Below are 22254 nucleotides of genomic sequence, written 5' to 3'. Positions count from 1 at the left end.
TCCTTATTATCCTTCACTTTCACACCATATCACAAAAACTGTATTTATTTTTTTTAAAGATTTATTTATTTGAGATAGAGCGAGAGCAAAGTGGGAGCAGAGGGAGAGGGAGAAGCTGGCTTTCCACTGAGTAGGGGGCCTGATGCACAGCTTGATCCCAGAATGCTGGGATCATGACCTGATCCCAAGGCAGATGCTTAACTGACTGAGACATCCAGGTGCCCCTAAACAAAAATCTTTAAAATTTCTTAAATGCCTATTTGGTCTAGGCTCTATTTAGAATCTCAGTTACTGCTTCTTTATGGTAAGACCTCTTGAATTAAAACCTGCTTGAATAGCCTCTTGAATGGTCTTGGGTTCTATGGTCATACTCACAGCCAACTGTCTTTCAGTTAGCTTCCATAATGATTTTTATAAAAGTCTCTAGGGGAAAATATCACAGTATCTAGTATGCCTAAAACAAAACATAAATGGCCTTGATGTTCTGGTTTCCCTTAACTGCCCAGGGCATAACTTTTTGGCTACTTGCTTTTGTCCCTTTACTCTCTGGGGATAACAACAATTTATAGATCTTCAATTCAATACTTTTTCTATGTCTGTGCACATTCTGTTCACCCTGCCTGGCATACACTTTGCCTCCTTCCTGTAACTCTCCTCCATCAATAATTAATTCAAAGGTAACCTTTAATGAGAACATATTTGTTTTCTGTCTTTGCTCTGAGATCTCTTTTTTGGGTGCAGGTATGCGACTTCCCCTCTGTATTTCCACTTGAGCATTATATTATCCATCTTGTGGTATATACACATTTTTTTTAAAAGATTTTATTTATTTATTTGACAGACAGAGATCACAATTAGGCAGAGAGGCAGGAAGTTGGGGATGGGGGGGGAGCAGAGAGCCCAATGTGGGGCTCCATCCCAGGACCCTGGGATCATGACCTGAGCCCAAGGCAGAGGCCTTAACCCACTGAGCCACCCAGGTGCCCCTATACATATATTTATGTACTTGTTTTCCAACTCAACACATCTTTTCACATTTTCAACACTAAGATCTAACAGGGAGTCTTATGTGTTAATTACTTAATTAATACATAATTATTTTAATTATTTTATTAAACAAATGAGTAAATAATGAATTAAAAAAAATGAACAATGTTGGCCTGGCCAAAGTAAGTTTAATAAAAAAGATGAACCTACTCATGAAATACCACAAATGGCAATTTGCCTGGTATATAATCATGAAAAAAAAATCAGGTTGAAAGAGAAAATGTAGTTAATCTAGGACGTGGATATGGATGTACCATGAATTTAATCATCTATTCTGGTTGTCCAGGATTAGATTGGATTATTAACAATTCAAATTGAGTAAAATACGGTGCAATAAAAGGATGCTACGGGAGAATTTCTGTCACACAGATGATCGATTCAACAGCAGCTATTATTCAGCTGATGCCTGGGGACAAGCAATGATCTGGTGTCAGTAGCCAAATCTACACCTATCACAGCCACAGCCACAACCACCACCCAAGATTCTAAAGACACCAAAGCCAGGAACATAACCTGGCTTTGTTGCCGCAATGGTATATTGTCAGGATTTGAGTTTTTAGCCTAAGAGAAGAGTAAGTTGTAAGCAAGAAAAAACATTAAATAAACACCAACAGTCTTTTATGCAGCTTCAGCGTAGGTACTGCAAATGGCAGGTACTCCTGACATCTTCATATAGACCAAACTTGTATTTAAAAATCTCATTAATTACAGGATGCCTGGATGGTTTATTCAGTTAAGTGTCTGACTCTTGATTTTGGCTCAGGTCATAATCTCAGAGTCATGGGATTGAGCTCTGGGTCAGACTCCGCTGAGCATACGCTCAGAGTCTGTTTGAAATTCTCTCCCTCTGTCCTCCTCCAACTTGAACGCAAGCACTCTCTGTCTCTAAAAAAAACAAAACAAAACAAAACAAAAAAAACCGAAAAAAAAACCACCCAACTACAAAAAAACTCATTAAGCTCATTTCTTTAGATAAAAAAGACTCCACATATGCATTAAAGTTGAGGTCATTTTCTTGGTATGTTTAGATCTTCCCAAAGAGTTGATGAGCTTTAAATTAAAAAAAAAAAATGCTGAATTCAATGACCTTGCTCACACTGATGCTGAATTTAACCTTTGTAACCATGCTGCATGACATCACGTGCAGAAGGCAAATGCCTTTTCCTCTGATGATTTTGCTAATAATACCCTTCATCTTATATGCAGATTTAATCAACACAGCTGGGATGTTATCTATATAAATCTTAGGAACAAATAATATATTTTTTGTACAAACTACCACCCACTCCAATCACATTTTACTCTGTGGCTTTTGTATTGCTATGTTTTCTCAAAAATAATACTGCTCTGTTCCTTATATAGTTCCCCCCCCCGTTCCTTCAAGAAGTGGTCTAGTTATTATCCTATACCTGCACCAGAGTATACACGTTTCTTTGCAGACAGGAAAAACTTTGACAATCTTATTTGACTCCAAGTTCATAATAATATAGAATAGATCTTTTTGAGGTTGAACTTGATAGAGGTCATTATTATTAATTTTTTCTTTAAGAATATTGGTTTTGTATGTATCATACACCTTACATAGACTTAAGTTTTGAGACATAGATTGATCTGGGGATTATGATTGAAAAAAATTGGGAATTTTCCTTTACCTCTATTCTCTAGGGCCATGTCTGATTGGGGCTGTTGTACTACAATCATCCACTCTTATTAGGTGATGTCACTTTATTGACAAAGTCATCTATAAGCCAGGACCAATTTTTTCTTCCTGGGAAAATGGCATAAATCCTTAAATGTGTGTTGAGAGAGACATCTCAGCAGGGTAGAAGCCGTGGAATCTGATCCACTTGTCTCTATAATCTTTCTGGACTTCCTGAAGCCCGATCTCATATATACTACTTTTGTCTGATGATGGAAGGGCCTCCTGTGTATACTCAAATTTGTGGCGTAGAAAGCCAGACAATATCTAGTTCATAATGGGCAGTTCAGGTCACATGGTAACTTGGTATTCCATGGTCAAGAGCTCAGTCATGAGCTAGAAGCTATTTCTTCAAAGGGTGGTATAAATTCACAGAGGACAGCATAAATTTGCTCCAAAATCTTAAAATCCTGTGTTGTGATTCACATATATAGACCTGTAAAAGCCTCCACATACAATCCTTATCTTCCATAGACACTTTCAGCACCACTGAATGGGCTGCTTCATAAAGACCAAGTAACCGAGCAGTATGGACAACAGCACATGACCGTCTTGGAATTTCCTCTTGCTCTTAAGTCACTCAAACTGGGAAGCCATTTTATTACTTTCCTAATGGATATTAGGAAAAAATGGATAGCATGTCCAAATGAGGGAATATATTGCCACAAAAATCCAAAGAGGCCACTAAGTATTGTGTTTGTTATTTAGTGACAATGTAACAATGTATTCTTCATCCAGATTACTGGACCTCTAGAAATTTCATTGAGGCTGGAGGCACCTAAATTTTTGTAGGATTTATTTTCCATCCTCTGTCACTCATGGGTCTTAGCAAGATGTCCAGAATAGTTGCTAATTCTTGTTTCCTGGATCTAATCACCATCACATTATTGATATAGTGGACGGATGTGGTGTCCTTTAGAATGCTGAGTCAGTCTCCGCAGACTAATTTGTGCCGGAGTGCTGAAGAATTAGCATACTCCTGAAATGGGGTAGTTTCAGAGCATTACTGGTCCTGCCTGCTGAAAGCAAACTGATTCTGCTGTTCTTTATTTTCAAGGATAGAGTAAAAAGTCTTTGCCAGATCACAAAAATTGGAAACCGTATTCTAGAGAGTATGTACATTTGCTTTGGCAAAGAAACAGTATCTGAAATAAAACCTATATTTGAAGTTACCAGTGGATTAAGTTTATGACTATTCATTTTCATTCCTCTGAATTCATCTATATTTTGTAGAGGCAAATGGAATCAAGATGTGAGGTAACAATCCCTGAAACTTTACAAACTTTAATGATAGTGTTGTGGCTTGAATTGTGTCTCCTCAACAAATATGTTGAAGTCTTAACCCCTAGTAACTGTAACTGTGACCTGATTTGGAAATAGAGTCTGTGTAGATGTTATCAAGGTAAGATGAGGTCATACTGAATTAGGATAGACCTTAAATCCAGTCACCGGTGTTCTTATAAGAAGGCCACGTGAGGACACAGAGACACACAGTGTAAAGCCATATATCAATGGAACCAGCAATTGGAGTGATGTGTCCAAGGATGTGACATGCCAAGAAGGAAAGCCAAGCATTGCCAGCAACCATCGGAATCTGGGAGAGACAAGAAAGGATTCCCCTTTAGAGCCTTCAGAATGAGCAGTTCGATTTAATTTTAATTTTAATTTTTAAATTTAAATTTAATTTAATTTTAACAATTTAATTTTGAATTTTTGGTCTTCAGAACTATGAGAGAATAAATTTCTGTTGCTTTAAGCTACCAAATGTATGGTGCTTTTTTACATCGGCCTTAAGAAATCATTATAGGTAGCATTAATATACTTAACCTTTCCAGAAATAAACTGTTGTTTTTTTGATCTACTATTTTGGTAGGAAGAGGAAGCTCTAGTGATTGATTTTTTTTTTTTTTAACCATAATAGACCTCACTCCGGGGACTCAATGTGCAGATTCCGCCAGTTATAAATATATCTTTGCTAACAATGCATACTCACAGGGAGTATTCATGGATTTACTGAGCCCATTATAAGTCAGATGTAAGCCAAAGCTCCATTAATCATTTGACTGGGCCAAAATGGTATTTTGGGACTCTAAAAAGTTAGTTAAGTTTAGAGCCAAAGTCAGGTAATCCCTGAAAATTCTGGTGCTTTTCCCTTCCTCAGTGCACTGTCACTAAAATTGTCATTTGTCATTAGTCAATTGTTACTGTCTCCAGGAAATTGTCATGGGTCCTTTAGAGGAAGGCTAAAGGGAAACCTTGCAGTATAATTTTTGGGCAATGTAGCAGGGACCTTTCTCAAGGGACTTGCCTTCCATTCTTTCAAGAAGCTCTGAGTCTGTGAACTGGCTTGGATGGAATTGATTAATTGTTAATGTGTAGTTTCTTTTGCCTTTGGTCTTACAGACTCAACTCATTTCCAAAGTTACTGAAATCAGCAACATTTTCCCCCCACTCTCTTCAGTGAGAACATTTCATGTACTTGTAATACAGTTAGGTGATTTTGTAATATGCTGTATTCCATTCTGGAACCCTCTGTTCTTCTAAAAAACTTTTTTTTTTCCAAATTACATAAGTTAAGATTCAGTTTTCGTGCTATGAACCTATATGGATCTGGACAAATGAACAGTGTTATGGATTTGCCAATACAATACCATGCAGAATAGTTTGACTCCTTAACAGAACCCTCTGTGATGTCCTCATTCCCTTCCTTCCCCTCCACTTGAATTCCTGGAAACCACTGATCTTTTTACCATGTGTCTACTAGCTGTGTCTTTTCTGGAATGTTACAAAATTGGAATAGTACAATATGTAGCCTTTTCACACATTGTTGTAATTGACTTGTTAACTCTTTTGGGAAGATTTTTTGCATCTAGGTTCATGAAAGACATTGCTTTTTATTTTATTTTCATTTTATTTTTTAAGAGGGAGACAGAGAGCATATGTGGGGAGGGGCAGAGGAAGAGGGAGAGAGAGACTCTTAAACTGGCTCCCATGGAGCCTGACCTGGGGCTCAATCCCTCAACCTCGAGATCATGACCTGAGCTGAAATCAAGTCGGATGCTTAATCAACCAAGCCACACAGGTGCCTCAAGAAATGCTTTCTAATTTCCCTTTCTTAAAATGCCTACATCTGATTTAGGTATGAAGATAATGCTGGCATTTTAGAATAAGTTAGGAAGTGCTTTTTCTGCTTACATTTTTTAGAATGTATTGTAGACAAGTGGTGTAGTTTCTTTCTTAATTTTTTTTGCACCAGTAAAACATCTGGGCATAGTGCTTTCTTTTATGGAAGATTATTAATTGTTGACTCAGTTTCTTTAATAGATATAGGACTATTAAAAGGATCTATTTCTCTTTGTGTGAGTTTTGGTAATTTGTGTCTTTCAAGGAATTAGTTCTTCTCTTAGCATGGGCCTGTGGAAATTTTGAAAGGACATTTGATTATTCAAGGACAGGATTGAATGTCCTTACAACCCCAAAAGAATAATTAAGTAGATGATTTAACTTTTCTTATTGAAATGCTAAAGAATGCTTTTAAAAAATTTTTGCATAGTTGAAGGCAAAAACTTTTCTAGTTTAATATGTATTGTCAAATTGTCACTTTCTAATTGGATATGTGTTTTCAATTCCTAATGTACTTTGATGGTCTATGAAAATTAATCAAAAACATATATTTTATTATAAAAGTATATTTCAAATACAGCCCAGGGAAATTTGCATTTCTAATACAGATTCCTGTATTAGATTTAGGGAGAAAGCCAAAATTAGTGAGAAAAACGTGTCATTGTCAGGTCTTTGAAAGAGTAGTTGGAAATACAAAATTTAGCTGCCATTGATAAAAGTGAGAAAGAAGTGGTCCAGAGTTTGATTAGACCTGGTTTTCAAAATGGTAATCACAAGTCTGTTCTTACAGATTCTCCCAGACATGAAGGACAAACAGCACACCTGCCTGTGGACACAAGATGAGGGATAGGCTTCCAAAGTTTTCACTTCCAAATTTTCACTGCTAATTGAAAAGGAATAGCCATACACACGTGAATCCTCCAGCCATACAACTTGAATGATACTGCCCTGCTCTGGGGAGGCAGAAAATTCCAATAGCCTGAGGCATTTTGGAATATTTGAGAGAAAAAGAGACTGTAGTTTTACTACCTGTGAAGCTTAACATGATGAGGTGTGGAGAGAAGTAGAAGTTGTGAATGTACGTGAAACCTGAAAATAACATATTTTTTAAAAGATTTTTTATGTATTTATTTGACAGAGAGAGATCACAAGTAGGCAGAGAGGCAGGCAGAGAGAGAGAGAAGCAGACTTCCTGCCCAGCAAAAAGCCCGATGCAGGACTCGATCCCAGGATCCTGAGATCATGACCTGAGCCGAAGGCAGCGGCTTAACCCACTGAGCCACCCAGGCACATATTTTACAATGGTCATACAAAAAAGAGCAACAAAGATAATGTAGTGACTTCAAATATACCTTCAAACTCACAATGTAAATAAGCACAGTGACAGGGATAAATGAATATAAATGGCAACAAGTGATATTACCAATGGGGAAGCTAATTAAAAAATAAAACTTTCTTGGGGCACCTGGGTGGCTCAGTGGGTTAAAGCCTCTGCCTTCGGCTCAGGTCATGATTCCAGGGTCCTGGGATCGAGCCCCACATCGGGCTCTCTGCTCGGCAGGGAGCCTGCCTCCCCCTCTCTCTGTGCCTGTCTCTGCCTACTTGTGATTTCTGTCTGTCAAATAAATAAAATCTTAAAAAAAATAAAATAAAATAAAACTTTCTCACATGATAGCTGTTTGATTAAGATTTTAACAAAAGGATAATATTACCAATAATAAAGGCAACTATCTTCTTCTTTTTTAAAGATTTATTTATTTTAGAGAGAGACAGAGGGAAAGAGGGACAGCATGAGTAAGCGGAGGGGCAGAGGGACAGAATCCTCAAGCAGATTCTGCCCTGAGGGCAGAGCCAGACTCTGGGCTTGGTTCCCAGGGATCTGAGATCCTGACTGGAAGTGAATCCAAGAGTCTGATGCTTAACCGACTGAGACACCCAGGTGCTCCAGTAAAGGAAACTATCTTTAACATGTAGGATAGTCCTGATGATTTTGGTCAGTTGAGACATGCTGAATCTAAATTTTTTTTCCATGTGTCTTAGCATATATTTACCATTGGGTCATGATGGATTTACCAAAATAAGGAACTCTGGAAGCACAATCAGTGAATCAAATGAAGAGGAATGTAGGCTGAGCTACTCAAGAAGATCCTCGTTATAACCCACAGGACCAGTATCTGCTGTGGCAAGACCTGCAGCCATTTCCCCATCCACCTGTCTTAGTCTGTTCCGGCTGCTGTAACGAAGTATCCCAGACTGGGAGCTTAAACTGCAAGGATTTATTTCTCACAGTTCTGAAGGCTGTGAAGTCCAAGATCAAGGTGTTGGCAGATTCAGTGTCTGGTGAAGAGCTGCTTCCTGGTTAATGATTGGTTGTCTTGTCATTGTGTCCTCACAGGCAGGAAAGCGGTGAGGGAGCTGTCTTGGTCCCTTTTATAAGGTCACTAATCACCTCCCAAAGGCCCCACCTCCTAATATTATCACATTGGGAGTTATGATTTAAACACAGGAATTTTTGTTTCATAAATTAAATAAATTTCATAAATTAAATCATAAAAAAATAAATTTCATAAATTAAAGATTTTTTTTTTTTATTTATTTGACAGAGAGAGATCACAAGTAGACAGAGAGGCAGGCAGAGAGAGAGAGAGGGAAGCAGGCTCCCTGCTGAGCAGAGAGCCCGATGTGGGACTCGATCCCAGGACCCTGAGATCATGACCTGAGCCGAAGGCAGTGGCTTAACCCACTGAGCCACCCAGGCGCCCTAAATTTCATAAATTAAATCATAAATTATGATTTAAACACAGGAAACACAGAAGACACAAACATTTAATGTATAGTGACACCACAGCCAGGATCACCACAGCCATAGCCGCCTCCAGCCACCATCCCCGCAGCCCTGATATGAAATTAACTTGTCATAGTAGCACATGGTCCTGGAGAAGAATGTCCATTTGAAAAGCAGGAACTGATGCTTTCAGTCTGAATGTCACCATGTGCATTGGGCCTTTTATACACCCTCAGTCGTGTCTGGAAAAACCAAAGTCAGTATGTTTACCTCCTTTTTTTTTTTTTTTTTTTTTTAGGTAAGCTCCATGCCCAGTGTGGAGCCCAATGTAGGGCTTGAACTCAGGACCCTGAGATCAAGACCTGGAATGAGATCAAGAGTCAAGACGCTTAACCAACTGAGTCACGCAGGTACTCCTGTTTACCTCATATTCTAAGTTAACTTTCTCTAGATCTTTTCAGTATTTGTTTCTTAAGGCAAGGAGACCTTAGCAAAAAGAAAAAAAAAAAAAGAAATAGCAAATATTTCTTTGTTATTGTGTAGTGATTCACACGATCATGTCATTCTTTAACAAAAAATTCATTCCTGTTTCCAAAAACCATTCTCACTCTAAATTTAATTACTTCAAAATATAGGATCAACTTCATGGGATGAAATAAAACATGGAAACCTGTCTTCCAAAGGTTTGACTTTTCTAATAATCATTTCCATAATCAGATACCCAGTTAGGAATAAAAGGGCATGTGGAAGCCAAGAAGGGGATGTTACCTACACCCACAAATCGGCAAATTCCCTGTTCTGTTTTCTCAGCAGAAATTAAAGTTGTTTTTTCCTCAAGGTAATCCTAGTCATTATTTGTGATTGACAGCTGAATATATATTCCTAGTGTTACAAAGTCATCACTTAATTCGTGTTCAATATTGTGAACTATTGGGAAGTTTGACGTCGACTGTATTTGGGTGAGTTTGCTATTATAATAAAATTTAGGCTTTACATAAAAATATGATTTTCTTATATAGAGTGGTTTGTTTACCTCATCTGAAATAAAATTTCTGACAGAGTAAAACAGAGGAAGTGCTTGAATTTCTTGTTACAGTGTATAAAACCCCACTGTCCTTGAGGAAATTCTGTGGACAACTTAGACCACATATCCCAGTTTAGCTATTGGGCTCCTACCACTGGTCCCTCTGTTGTTAGATTTCCACCAGTCCCTTGCTGCATGACCTGTCCACGCAGAGTGTTCTTTGCACAACGAGGGCCAGATCTTGATCTTGTTCAACTGTCATCTTGGGTGGGAGGTGCTTCATGCACACAGAGAGACATTCTTCCTTTTGGAAAGACCAAATCTTCACCCAGAGGAACTCCAAGGTCTTCACTGAAATGAATGTGCGTGTCTAAGAGTTGCTGTGCTCTTTACTGATACCATGAGGGAAGGAAGAGTTCTTATGAAAACAGAGATGCCCAGAGCTGTTTCCAATGGAGAGAAACCTAGGTAGGAGGCAGTGAGTATGCAATGTCATTCAAAGATTACGTCACACGTAAATATGAAAATGAATTAATAAAAGAACATTTAACATGTACTGAGAAATAATTTTATTTTTTTTTTCAGTTTGAAGTTGTTTATACCAACCTTTTCTGGTTTGTCTCTTGGTCAAGCCTCAGAGCAATCAGCATGTTCAGGCATCATTGCTCTATTTGTAGCCACAGGAAGGTCATGTGAAAGACAAAGTGTGCTCCCACTTTCTACTGATGCTGCATCCAAGTTATTTCTAACACCAGAACAAATACAATTTATATCATCTTGGAGCACTGACACTCAGCATTAGGTTTATGTGTAGGATATATGTCAATAACCCTCTTTCTCACATTCTCCTGACTGGATTACTAATTACCAATTTATCCATTTGACAAATATTTACTGGGGGCCTCTGGTGTGATGATCTTTAAAGCAGTGAATTACATGACTTCTGGTAACATTATTTTCTTATTTGTAGGATGAGAATGAAGTAATTTGTACAGGGGCATTTCAAGAAGTTTCAGCATCCCAAGGTCAAAAATATAATAGTGTTTGATTTAATTGACTTCTGTGACAGTGAAACATACAAAGAATTTCTCTGGAACATACAAATACTCTCAGTGTTTTATGGATAGATAGTGAATTTTCCCCAATTATTAATAGAAATGTGCAGTTTAAAAAAATGGTAGTTAGCTATGTAAGTTGGTTGGTCATATAGTCCTCATCATTGTTTTGTAATTCCAAAAAAATTCTTTGTCTATATATATATATACATATATATATATATAGACAAAGAATTTTTTCTTTCATTAAACATTTTCTTTCATTAAACATTTCATCCCAAAGCTATATATATATATATATATATAGCTTTGGGATGAAATGTTTCATATTCTTTCATATTCATATTTCATTTCATATTCTTATATTCTTATATTCTTATTCTTATAATATATTCTTATAAATCATGTAAAATAACTAAGTAAAATTCAATTTTCTCATGGCTCCAGTTTACCGGGTTTAAGGGAAGTTAGGATCAGTAAAAAAAAAAAAAATCATATGTGGAAAAAAATGCCTTGAAACAACCCAATGTCAAAAGAAAAGGGAAGACTGTGATCTAGTTTGCTGAATCCTGGTGCACTGGAATGAGAAAGTAAGAAGGACACTTTTTCCGTAGTAGTTTTGGACAAGTATGTCGGGAGGGTGCACTAAAAAAATATCCACAGTCATGGTAGACTTTCTAATATCTTTGGGGTGTGAAGCTTTTGATGAAGGAGAAACCAAGAAAATGTAGAAGAAACAAGTTATGTCTACAGACACTGTAGTAAATGATGGAGTCTGACTCTGTGGTGTTGGGGGACAGCCAAAGACAGAAGCTGAAAGAGCCCCTAGTGTTTTGAAAAAAATTTATTTTAAAATATTTTATTAAGACAATTTTTGGAGCACTTTCAGGTTCACAACTAAGTTGAGGATAAAGTATAGGGATTTCCTATACCTTGCCTGCTGCTATTCATAGAGTCTCTCCCACTATCATACCACCATGAAAGTAGTGCATTTGTTGTAAATGATGACTGTACATTGACACATCAAAATTGCCCAAATCCATAGTTTTCATGACAGTTCACTCTTGGTATTGTATATTCTGTAAATTTGGGCAAAGGTGTGATGACATGTGTCCATCATGAAGGTAACAGAGAGGCTTCACTGTCCTAAAAATTTTCTATGCTCCACCTGCTTGTTTGTTTCTTGTCTCCAGACCCTACAACCACAGATCTCTTTTCTGTCTTTGTCATTTTGCCCTTTCCATAATGTCGTGTTGTTGTTGTATAATCATACCATATTTTGCTTTGCAGATTGACTTCTTTAACTTTCTAATATGCCTTTAAGGTTCCCCCCTGCCTTTTTTTTTTTTTTTTTTTTGATAACTGAGTTCTTTTTAGTCTGAGTAATATCCCATTGTCTGGATGTACTGCACTTTATTTATCCATTCACCTCCTGAAGGGCATCCCTGTTGCTTTTAAGTTTAAGCAATTATGAATAAAGCTGCTATAAACATCCATGTGCAGGTTTTTATGTAGGCATAAGTTTTCAACCCCTTTTGTAAATGATAAATAGTGCGATTGCTGTATCACGTGCTAGGGGTATGTTTAACTTTGTAAGAAACTGCCAAGCTTTCTTCCAAAGTGGCTGTACCATTTTGCATCCCACTGACAGTCACAGACAGGCAAGGAGAACGTGGCAGACTGTAAGCTACAGACCAACACTCTCAGATTTTGTTTGCAGAACTCCAAGGAGTCTGAAAATTTCAAGCTAGAATCTTGCCTTGAGAATCATTAAAAAAGTTTACCATGGTAGAGTGATATTTTTGATCATATCTAATATGATATTTTGCCAGTTGAAGCATTAGGCTTGTATCTAGTCTGTAAGTTTGGTATATTTAGGTATGTAGTATGTGGACCACCATTTGGACTCATTCTTTTCTCTTCTTTTTTTTTTAAGATTTTATTTATTTATTTGTCAGAGTGAGCAGAAACATGGAAGGCAGCAGGCAGAATAGACAGAACTGGGAGAGAGAAGCAGTGTCCTCGCTGAGCAGAGAGCCCGATGTGGGACTCGATCCCAGGACCCTGAGATCATGCCTGAGCCAAAGGCAGATCCTTAGTGGACTGAGCCACTAAGGTGTCTCTGGGCTCTTGTTCTGATCCCAGCAAATTTTAATACAGAGCCTAAATAGAGACTTGGGTTTTTCATTGTTGCTGTTGTTGTTTGTTTTTTTTTTTTAGGCAAAATCTAACACTCAGGAGAGTACCAAAGGCAGTCGTTTTTTTGTTTTTTCTTTTTCTCATCACTACCACCTCTGCCTGTCTATTTTTGTTGTTCTGTTACTCTTTCTTTTTACCTCTGTGGTTGGTTAAACACACACAAACATGCAAAATCATGAGAAAACATTACATGCGATGTAAAATAGTTTGTTGAAAAACAAACTAAGATTTTTTTTCTTACATATATCTTTAAACCAGAATTCATGTGGCGGTATGGTGGAACTATAATATCAAAGCAAAAGCATCTTTTCAAAATATAAAATTTAAGTTACTCCTGATGAGTTTGATCAATGATATCAGGTCAAACTATGAATTGTGTTTACTCTGCATTAAAGAGATAATAGAAATTTTAAGGTCATCCCTAGTGGCAGCAGCATGAGTGCAATGGCCTGACTAACTCAAGAACTTTCTCAGTAGAACCGCAGGACCAGTATCTGTCACAGCAGGTTGGGTGGCAGGGGCCGTATCCATACCTGTGGTAGCCACAGCCGGAGTCAGAGCCTGGACGGTCATAATAGATGCTAGAGTAGCACCTGGTGTTAGGAGTGGAAGGTTCGTTCGAGGAGCAGGAAATTATTCTGAGTTTATATGCCATCATCTGCCCAGAGCGTTTTATACACAGTCAGTGTTGCATAGGGAAAACCACAGGCATTGCTGGGCTAAAGATTTAGAATAACTTTTACTAGTAAAATTTATTGATTCTTAAAAAAAATTATTGATTCTTCTGTTTACTTAGGAGAAGAGAGTTCCTCAGATGTAAGATTTGCTTTGCTCTTCTATCAAGTGTCCTATAATTAAATCGTATGATTTAATAGGACATTTTGGTTCTATTTTGAAAAGCAATTACTCTTAAAAATGTGATTAATTTAAAGGAGACGATCAGTTTATTATCCACTCCCCACTCTCAAGTAACAAATCTGGAAGCCCAGGGACTACATTTCCCAACATGCGTTACAAAATAAGATTTTGCATCAGATTCTACCAGTGAGAGACATTTGAATGAGATTTAGGAATCATTCTAGGTCCTTTTGAATCTTTTGGTTCGCTAGACTTAGTAAGGACCTTCATTACCCAGCCTATTTTGTTTTGATGTCAGAATAACCTTGAGGAAATCATGCACTTTTAGAAATTTCCCTTCCCCTATACTTACTCATATTTATTTACTTAAAATGAGGTGTTCTGGTGACTTGGTGTTATGAGCATATAGTTTTGGTTTGTTGGCTTATTTCAAAATTTTTTAGAGAAAGAGAGAAAGAGAGATTGTGATTGGAGAGAAGAGGGACAGCAGGACAGGGAGAGATTCTTTTTTTTTTTTAAGATTTTATTTATCTGTTGACAGAGAGAGAAAGAAGGCATAAGCAGGAGGGGTGGCAGGCAAAGGGAGAAGTAGGCTCCCCTCTGAGGAGACAGGAAAAGACTGAGCCACCCAGGCATCCCGAGAGGGAGAGAATCTTAAGCAGGTTCCCTGCTTAGTGCAAAGCCTGTCAGGAGGCTTGATCCCACCCCTGAGCGAAAATAAAGACTTTGATGCTTAACTGACTGAGCCACCCAGGCATCCCTGCTGGTTTCTTTTCTAAAAATAACTTCAGTTTTTGAATGTCTTCTTAAGGATTTAGAGTTTACATACGTGCATTTGTGAATATGGAAAGGGCAAGATAACTCAGCTGGACCAAAGTCATTATTTCTGTTAGGGTAGAAATGCTGGATTTGAGGGAAATGTGTGTGTTTAGCATTTTTAGATGCTGCCAGTTTGCACTGGGGCTGTGTGTTTACATGCCCAACAGGAAAGTTTGCGAATTCCAGTTGCTGCACATTCTCAGAATTATTGGGTATTATCAGCCTCTTTAATTCTAGTCATTTTGATGTAGTTGTAATTTGCATTTTCTTGCTTTAATGAAGTTGGTCATCTTTTGTTATAGTCTGCTATAAAATGTTCAGATTTTTGGCTATTTTAATTGTGTTTTGTGTTTTTGTCTAATGACTTGTAGGTATTTTAATTTTTGCACAAACCCCTTTTTTAGATATATGTCATGTAAATATCTTCTCCCTGTCAGTGGATTTTTACTTTTAAAAATAGAATTTTGGGGCATTTGGGGCGCTCAGTCAGTTAAGCATCCAACTCTGGATTTCAGCTCAGGTCATGATCTCAGGGTCTTGAGATTGAGTCCTACTTCAAGCTCCTCACTGGGCATAGAGCCTGCTTAAAATTCTCTCTCTCCCTCTCCGTTTGTCCCTACAGCCCCCAAATAGAAATCTTTAATTTTGATTAAGTCCAATTTATTAATATTTTATTTATAAAATAAATTTTATTTTTATAAGTTTTTATATATTTCTATATAATATAAATATATATTGTATATATTTTATATGTTTTATATATTTTATATGTTTTATAAATTTTTAAATATATTTTTATTTATTTATTTGAGGGAGAGAGAGCATAAGCGGGGAGAGGGGCAGAGAGAGAAGCAGACTTGCAGGGAGCCCAATGTGGGACTCGATCCCAGGACCCTGGGATCATGAGCTGAGCCAAAAGCAGACGCTTAACCAACTGAGCCACCTAGGCAAACCAATTTTTTTTTTATAGCTAGTGATCTTTACATGTTGTTTAAGCAATCACTGCCTTGTTCTAATTAACCAAGATATTGTCATATCTTATTTTGGGGCAAGGTATGGATCAAGATTGATTTTCTTTTATATCCTTATCAAATTAATCTGAAATTATTTATTATGAAGTCATTCCTTTCATCTTCTGCACTGCTGTGGTATCTCAGTAGTACAAATCAGGTTACTCTGTAAGTTTGAGTCTGTTTATAGCAGCTCTTTTTTTCCATTGGCCTTTGTCCTTATTCTCAAGCCATGTATTATGATCATACATAATCATGTCATTTGCTGATGGTAGCAGGTCCCCATTTTCCTTTCCAGTCTCTGTTACATGTGTGTACTTATTTATTTACATGTTATTGCACTGGCATTGAATTCTGGTACAAAACTGTACCAAAGTGGTAAAACTTTTATTAAGCTGTGGCTGTGGTTATCCTTGTCTTGTTCCTAACCTCAGGTGGAAATTATTCTGTATTTCAGCAATAAGTATGATAGATTAGCTATTGATTTTAGGTAGATGCCATTTATCAAGTTGAAGAGATTATTTTGTAGTCTTGGTTTACTGAGATTTCAAAAAGTTCACAAATGCATGCTGAATTTTGTATTTTATCTGAATCTGTTAAGATATTCACATGACTTTCTTTGTTTTTTTTTTTGCTAATGTGATGAATTGCACTGAGTTTTCATATGTTAAACCAATTTAGGATTTTGCAACTATGGAATACAGCTTGTGGGATTTGGTTTTGAAATGATACATTGTTTCAGATTTTTATAGCTAGGTTTACAAGAAATAGTCCCTTTCTTACAAAATCCTTATTAGGTTTTGATTTTGTTAGTGTTACATTTTTCCTATTCTGTGGGAGAGCGTTACTATAATTGGTATTTCTGCTTTACTTAAGTGGCTTAAATGATTCACCAGTGAAGCTTGGAGCTTTTTTTGCATGAGTGTCTTAAAATAGTGTGGGGTTCCATGGTGTAATGGTTAGCACTCTGGACTCTGAATGTCTTAAAATAGAGATTGGTCTTTTTTCACAGGTATCAGACTTTTCAGACCTTTTGGTTCTCCTAATCTGTTACTTGAATGGTCTTTCTCCAGATGAAGTTTCCATTTTCACATTGTTCCTTGTGTGTGTGAGGAGTGAAGGAGACCTAAATCAGTGTAGAAATGGGTTGTTGTGACCTCAAAGGAAAAGTCAGAACCATACATACTAGAATCATTGTATGAGGAAAGCCATGATCCTCGATGTTGAAGCCGGTGTGTGGGGAGGGTGGCCAGGGACTTTTTGCATAAGATTGTCAGGTACGGACACTGAGCCAACAACCAAGAGCCACGGCAGATTTTCAGCTATTTTTCCTCAAACTATAGAGGAGTAATGAGAAGAAGGTGATGTGGAAGAAACCAATTGCCATCACACAGAAGCACAGTGGCATCAGGAAACGGACAGCATTGATGTATATATGTGAGTAGTGCTGTTTCTGTAGGCAATATATATTTAAAGTCTGAATATATGAAGATGAGAATTTAACCAGATCAAATGTAGATGATTGGAGTGACTCAGAGTCACATGAAAGCATTTCAGACAGAAATGGTGATTTACAACTTTGACTTTTCTTTTAAATGTTTGGTGTAATTTATGTTGAACTATTCCAGATAAAAAAGTATAACACCAATACAAAGAATTTCTGTTCTCTTCACTCATATTCCTCAATTGTAAACAATTCATCACATCTACATCTCTCTCTATCTCCTCTTTTTTTTCTCTCTCTCTCTCTCTGACACACACAAACACACACACAAACCCGTCTACTTTTCTCTCTCTTTCTTTCTCTATCTACTGGAATTATCCTCCTTGTGTATCACAATCTTATAAAATGCCACTTTCCCAGGTATGGTACTAAAGATGTATCTCTTTGATGTCTCAGTTCTAGGATGGGGGCTCTTCTATACCCAATTCTGCCTCATTTTCTGGGGTCATCTTTTGTTTTATAGTTGGCATGGGCTCTCAGGAGTTACTTTCCAACAATAGCAGAGGGTATGCATTAGGCATAGGACTACTTTTCATTGTCCTCACCTTTCAGCTGAGACCAGAGCTGTTATGTGTAGATAGAGAGAAAATTTCATTTATGCAGAGTCTAAACCAGCAGGTAGACAAGACTATTTTAAGATTTTCTTAAGGCAAATTCAACAGTTTACATGTTTGATATTGTTCAGCATGGAGTCAGGTAGAAGGAACAAGAGGTGTTGGTGAGGGAAAATAAAGAACACAGTGAGTGTTGGAATAATGAAATCTAGCTACAAAGGAGTAGCTATAGAGCATCCTTCAGGTAAATCTGTTTTATTTATGTGTATCAGTGACTTATTAGTATTTTTATGTGTGTACCAAAAGGTAATTTTATTCATTAATCTATTTTTAACTGAAGTGGCTTTGCCAAATAAAATCTATATAGACCACATGTCCTTACTTTCCAGAGTGATCAAAAGGTAGAATGAGGGACAGAACCATTCTGAGCCTTGCATTTTATTTGCATTTTATACTGTTGCTGTACAGAGCTTCCCTCTTACCTGTTAAGCAAAACCATTTTAAACAGCATTATTATTTTACCACCCAGGCTCTCTAGATGTGTGGCTACAGTATCTGTAAAGATCTCTGTTTTTTCCCATGTGTCTTTAAATGAAATATTTACACCCACATGCACACATATGCATGGTAGAGAGAATTAAATATAAACACCAAGCATTTTCCAATGAATGAGAAAGTTTATTGAAACATCAACTGAAAAACTTTTTCACATCAAAATTGTTAACTGAAAATGTAGGGAGAAGGAATGCAATATGAAACATAAACATTTTTATGAATTGTGAGGTACGACATGTGGCTTTGGTCAATCAAGTTGAAGCATGCTGAACTTGTAGTGTGCTGTAGTTGAAGGAGTCTTGATAAAATTTTCACTGTTGGAAAGAGGAATAAATTGCTTGTAAGAAGAGCACTGGAAGGATCATTGGAAAGCACAGGAGGGGGAGTTCTGCAGAGCGAATGACTCTAGAAGTTTCTCAGTAGAATCCGTAGGACCAGTATCTGCCACAGCAAGATGGGCGGCAGCAGCCATATCCATACCCGCCATAACCACAGCCCAGCAGGCCACGGTAGCCACAGCCCAGGCCGCCATAGTAATTGCTGTAATAGCACATGGTGTTGAGGATGGAAGGTTCAGTTGAGGAGCAGGTTATCTATTTTCTCAGTGGGTATGCTAACATGTATGCTGGGCCTTTTATATGCTCTCCTTGGTGGGTGTGGCAAGCCACAGACAAGAGTGAGCCTCATAGTTTGCATTAATTTGCCTTTTAAACTTACAGAAAGAAGCCCTCATAACTGAGAATCCTTTGCTCTTGTGTTAGGATTCCCACAGTCAAAGTCAATGCCTTTAACGAGCAACCTTTGTTATATTTGGAATGCCTCATTATGTTTTTGTTAGTTTAAAGTCCATGGCAAGTTTGCATGGGAAGCTCATTTTTCTCCTATGTTGATGATTCTTATTTTTGTTATTTTACTTTTCATCTCATGATGAAATGTGTGGTTAGGAGTTATGATCTCTGTGTGGGTATGTGAGTTCATGAGTTGGAGACATTAATGAAGATGCAAAACCGTTAAATTACCTATTTTTTGAATAAACAATTATTTCCCCTACATAGCAGTTTTCAGTGACTATATACAACAGAATGTCTGCTTATATATTCCTTTATTGTTTTATTTTTTTATTAAAGATTTTATTTATTTGGTAGACAAAGATCACAAGTAGGCAGAGAGGCAGGCAGAGAGAGATAGGGGGAATAGGCTCCCTGCTGAGCAGTGAGCCCAATGTGGGGCTTGATCCCAGGACCCTGAGATCATGACCTGAGCCGAAGGCAGAGGCTTAACTCACTGAGCCACCCAAGTGCTCCTCCTTTATTGTTTTAATGCCTCCTCTTCTTTCACCTTGAAATTTGTTATTATTCAGAATTCTTACCTTGGTCTAGGTGATTTTACTATTGATCTATACAATTTGCTGTTTAGCTTTTCTTAATTTCCCTTTAAATACATTAATTGGATCCTTTGGAGAAATATCCAACTTAGTGAACTTACATGTCACACTGTTGTCAAAACCCCAAATTGGGATACTGATGAAGACTCATTCATGTGTAAGTACATGTATGAGATCTTTCAAACTCTCCCCACTCTGGACCCAGGATTTCCCTTGCCTGGTCAGTTGCCCATGAGAAAAAAACATGACCTCAGTAAAGAAAACAGACAAACTGGGATGCCTGGGTGGTGCAACCAGTTAAGTGTCTAATTCTTGATCTCAGCTATGTCTCGATCTCAGGGTCATGAGTTCAACCCTCACATTGGGGTCCATGTTGGGCTTAAAAAAATTCACAGGTCACTGGCCCAGTACTAGTTCTGACTGGCAGTCATTTATGTGATGTTTAGAATAGACGTAATATCTCATTTATGCAAAGTCTGGACTCTTTCCTAGAAATGCTAGGAATAAGCTAGGGGCACCTGGGTGGCTCAGTCAGTCAAGCACCTGCTTTCAGCTCAGGTCATGATCCCAGAGTCCTGGGATCAAGCCACGCATCAGTCTCCCAGCTCGGAGGGGAGTCTGCTTCTCCCTCTGCCCTTCCCACTCTCTCTCTCTCTCTGTCAAATTAAAAAAAAAATAAAATCTTTAAAAAAATGCTTAAGCTACACAAAAGAGTTTCTATTTCGTTAAGCAAACCCTGAAAGATATATCTTAAAGTGCAGCCTTATGTGCAAGACATCACTCAGGAAGATAACATATAATATATGTGTGAATTAGGCAACATGCAATTTTATTGTGTCAAAAAGTAAATTTCTCTTCCTGGTTTTAAAAGATCAACTTCCTTCATGGTTGATGCTGCTTATAATCCTATATCTAATGAAAGTATCCTTCAAAACTTAATATAAAATAAAGATTTCTTTCCAGAGAAAACTGGCAAGTAGATCTGCATTAAGAAATCCTTAAGAGCTTTCTTCCAGTAGAAGAATGATCCCAAATAGAAACATTGACATTCAAGAAGTTATGAAGATCAAAGCGAAGTGAAATATATAGCTTAATATAAAGGCTGGGTAATGAGCAGTGGGAGCAGTGTGTTTACAAGCTGGATGGTGGTGACAATGACCTGTAATGGATTGTGGAGCCTGAGCAGGGCGTGATGTCATCCATGGGTCCTAGTGTGGTAGAACAGGACCTGAGTGGTTCCACTCAGGCAGGGGTGGGGATAGCCCACTGAAGGATAGCAGTATTTGAGGACAGTGAGCACGGGAGAGGAACGATTGAAGTGGTAGCTATCCAGAGCAGATCCTTGGAGCCCTAGTTGGGTTAGGAGAGCATCTCACGATGGAGAACAGAAAGGGAAGCCCAGTTTGGGGTGGTAGAGTCTAATCTGGGTGAGAAGAAAGTCTGTCCAGTCCTGCACAGGTATTAGAGCCTGAGCAAGATAAATTGGAATCAGACAGCAGTAACTATTTGTTGTGGGTTGTTGGAACACATATGGCGTGAAGACAGTGTCTTCATAAAAGTTGTGGTAGGACATTTCATTGGTAGTGAAAATGGGTTACATATTGGAAAAGTGATCAAATAAATACATAAATTAAGCCACTGACAGTGGCTGTCATGAGCAACTATGGTGGACAGAAAACCAAAATGAACATTGTGAGGTTGGCCTGGAATCACAAGTATCAATGTGAATCCATGGTTTTCAATATCTTTATAGACATGGCATAAATATGGATGTGGATGTGTGTCTGTCCATAATAGATGTCTGCATATGTTCCTTAGACTTGGCTACTGAGAGGACCTGGAGTAGCATCTCCCAGTAACAACAAGCACGTCTGTTGTTTAGATCTTAATTTTTAAATGCTTTGTCCAGAAAAAGGAATTTTGGAAAATTGGTTGATGCCAATATTGTAGTAGAATAGTCAAAACATGAAATTGAACCATCGTTTTGTGCCAAAAGAAATTCTCAAAAACTGTTAAGAGCATATAGGATGTGTCAAAATGACACAGAAGCTAGCTTGAAGCATTTCCTGTTGGCCAAATAAACCATGGCCTGAGCAATAATTAAATAATAATATGATTTAACTATATTATAACCATTGAATAAAATATAAATGTATGTGTATTTACAGATATAAAAGAAATGTATAAATAAGTGGGAGAGAAGAAAGTTTTTCCTTATAGTGAAATACCAACGGATTACTATAGAAAGAATGATAGATTTTGAAAAAAAAAACACTCTTTGGTACCCATCATAGTGATAATCAGTTCAACTAAAAAACACCAAAAGGCACTAAGACTAGTATGTGAAAGCTTGCCAAGAAAGGGGATATTTCCATAACCTAAAAATAATTCCCCCCAAATTACAAAGCAGTAGAGAATATCTTTATAGTAGATAAACCCAGAAGCCACCACCACATCAAAGAATGAAGGTTAACATTTCTAGAAATGGGATAAATCAAAATCCTACATCATCTGATAATATGTAATGGGGGAGAATACAGCATCATTTCTGTGATATTCCTACCCAAAAGGCAAAACCTAAATCTCGCTGCAAATAAACATAAACCAAAATTGAGGCACATTCTTCAAAACAGCTGGT

The 22254-nt window shown here is 37.5% G+C and overlaps 1 protein-coding gene across 1 annotated transcript; it reads right to left on the bottom strand.

Annotated features, from left to right (window-relative positions):
• Window positions 1-18648: 18648 nt before the first annotated feature.
• Window positions 18649-18786, bottom strand: LOC123939847 (keratin-associated protein 20-2-like). Its single transcript, XM_046001819.1, has one exon. The coding sequence runs from the start codon at window positions 18784-18786 to the stop codon at window positions 18649-18651; it is 138 nt and encodes a 45-aa protein (XP_045857775.1).
• Between the last annotated feature and the right edge of the window lie 3468 nt (window positions 18787-22254).

Source organism: Meles meles, chromosome 4, assembly GCF_922984935.1.
Source record: "Meles meles chromosome 4, mMelMel3.1 paternal haplotype, whole genome shotgun sequence".
NCBI lineage: Eukaryota > Metazoa > Chordata > Mammalia > Carnivora > Mustelidae > Meles > Meles meles.
The sequence above is the reverse complement of the archived record's forward strand: the minus strand, read 5'-3'. Positions and strand labels throughout refer to the sequence as shown.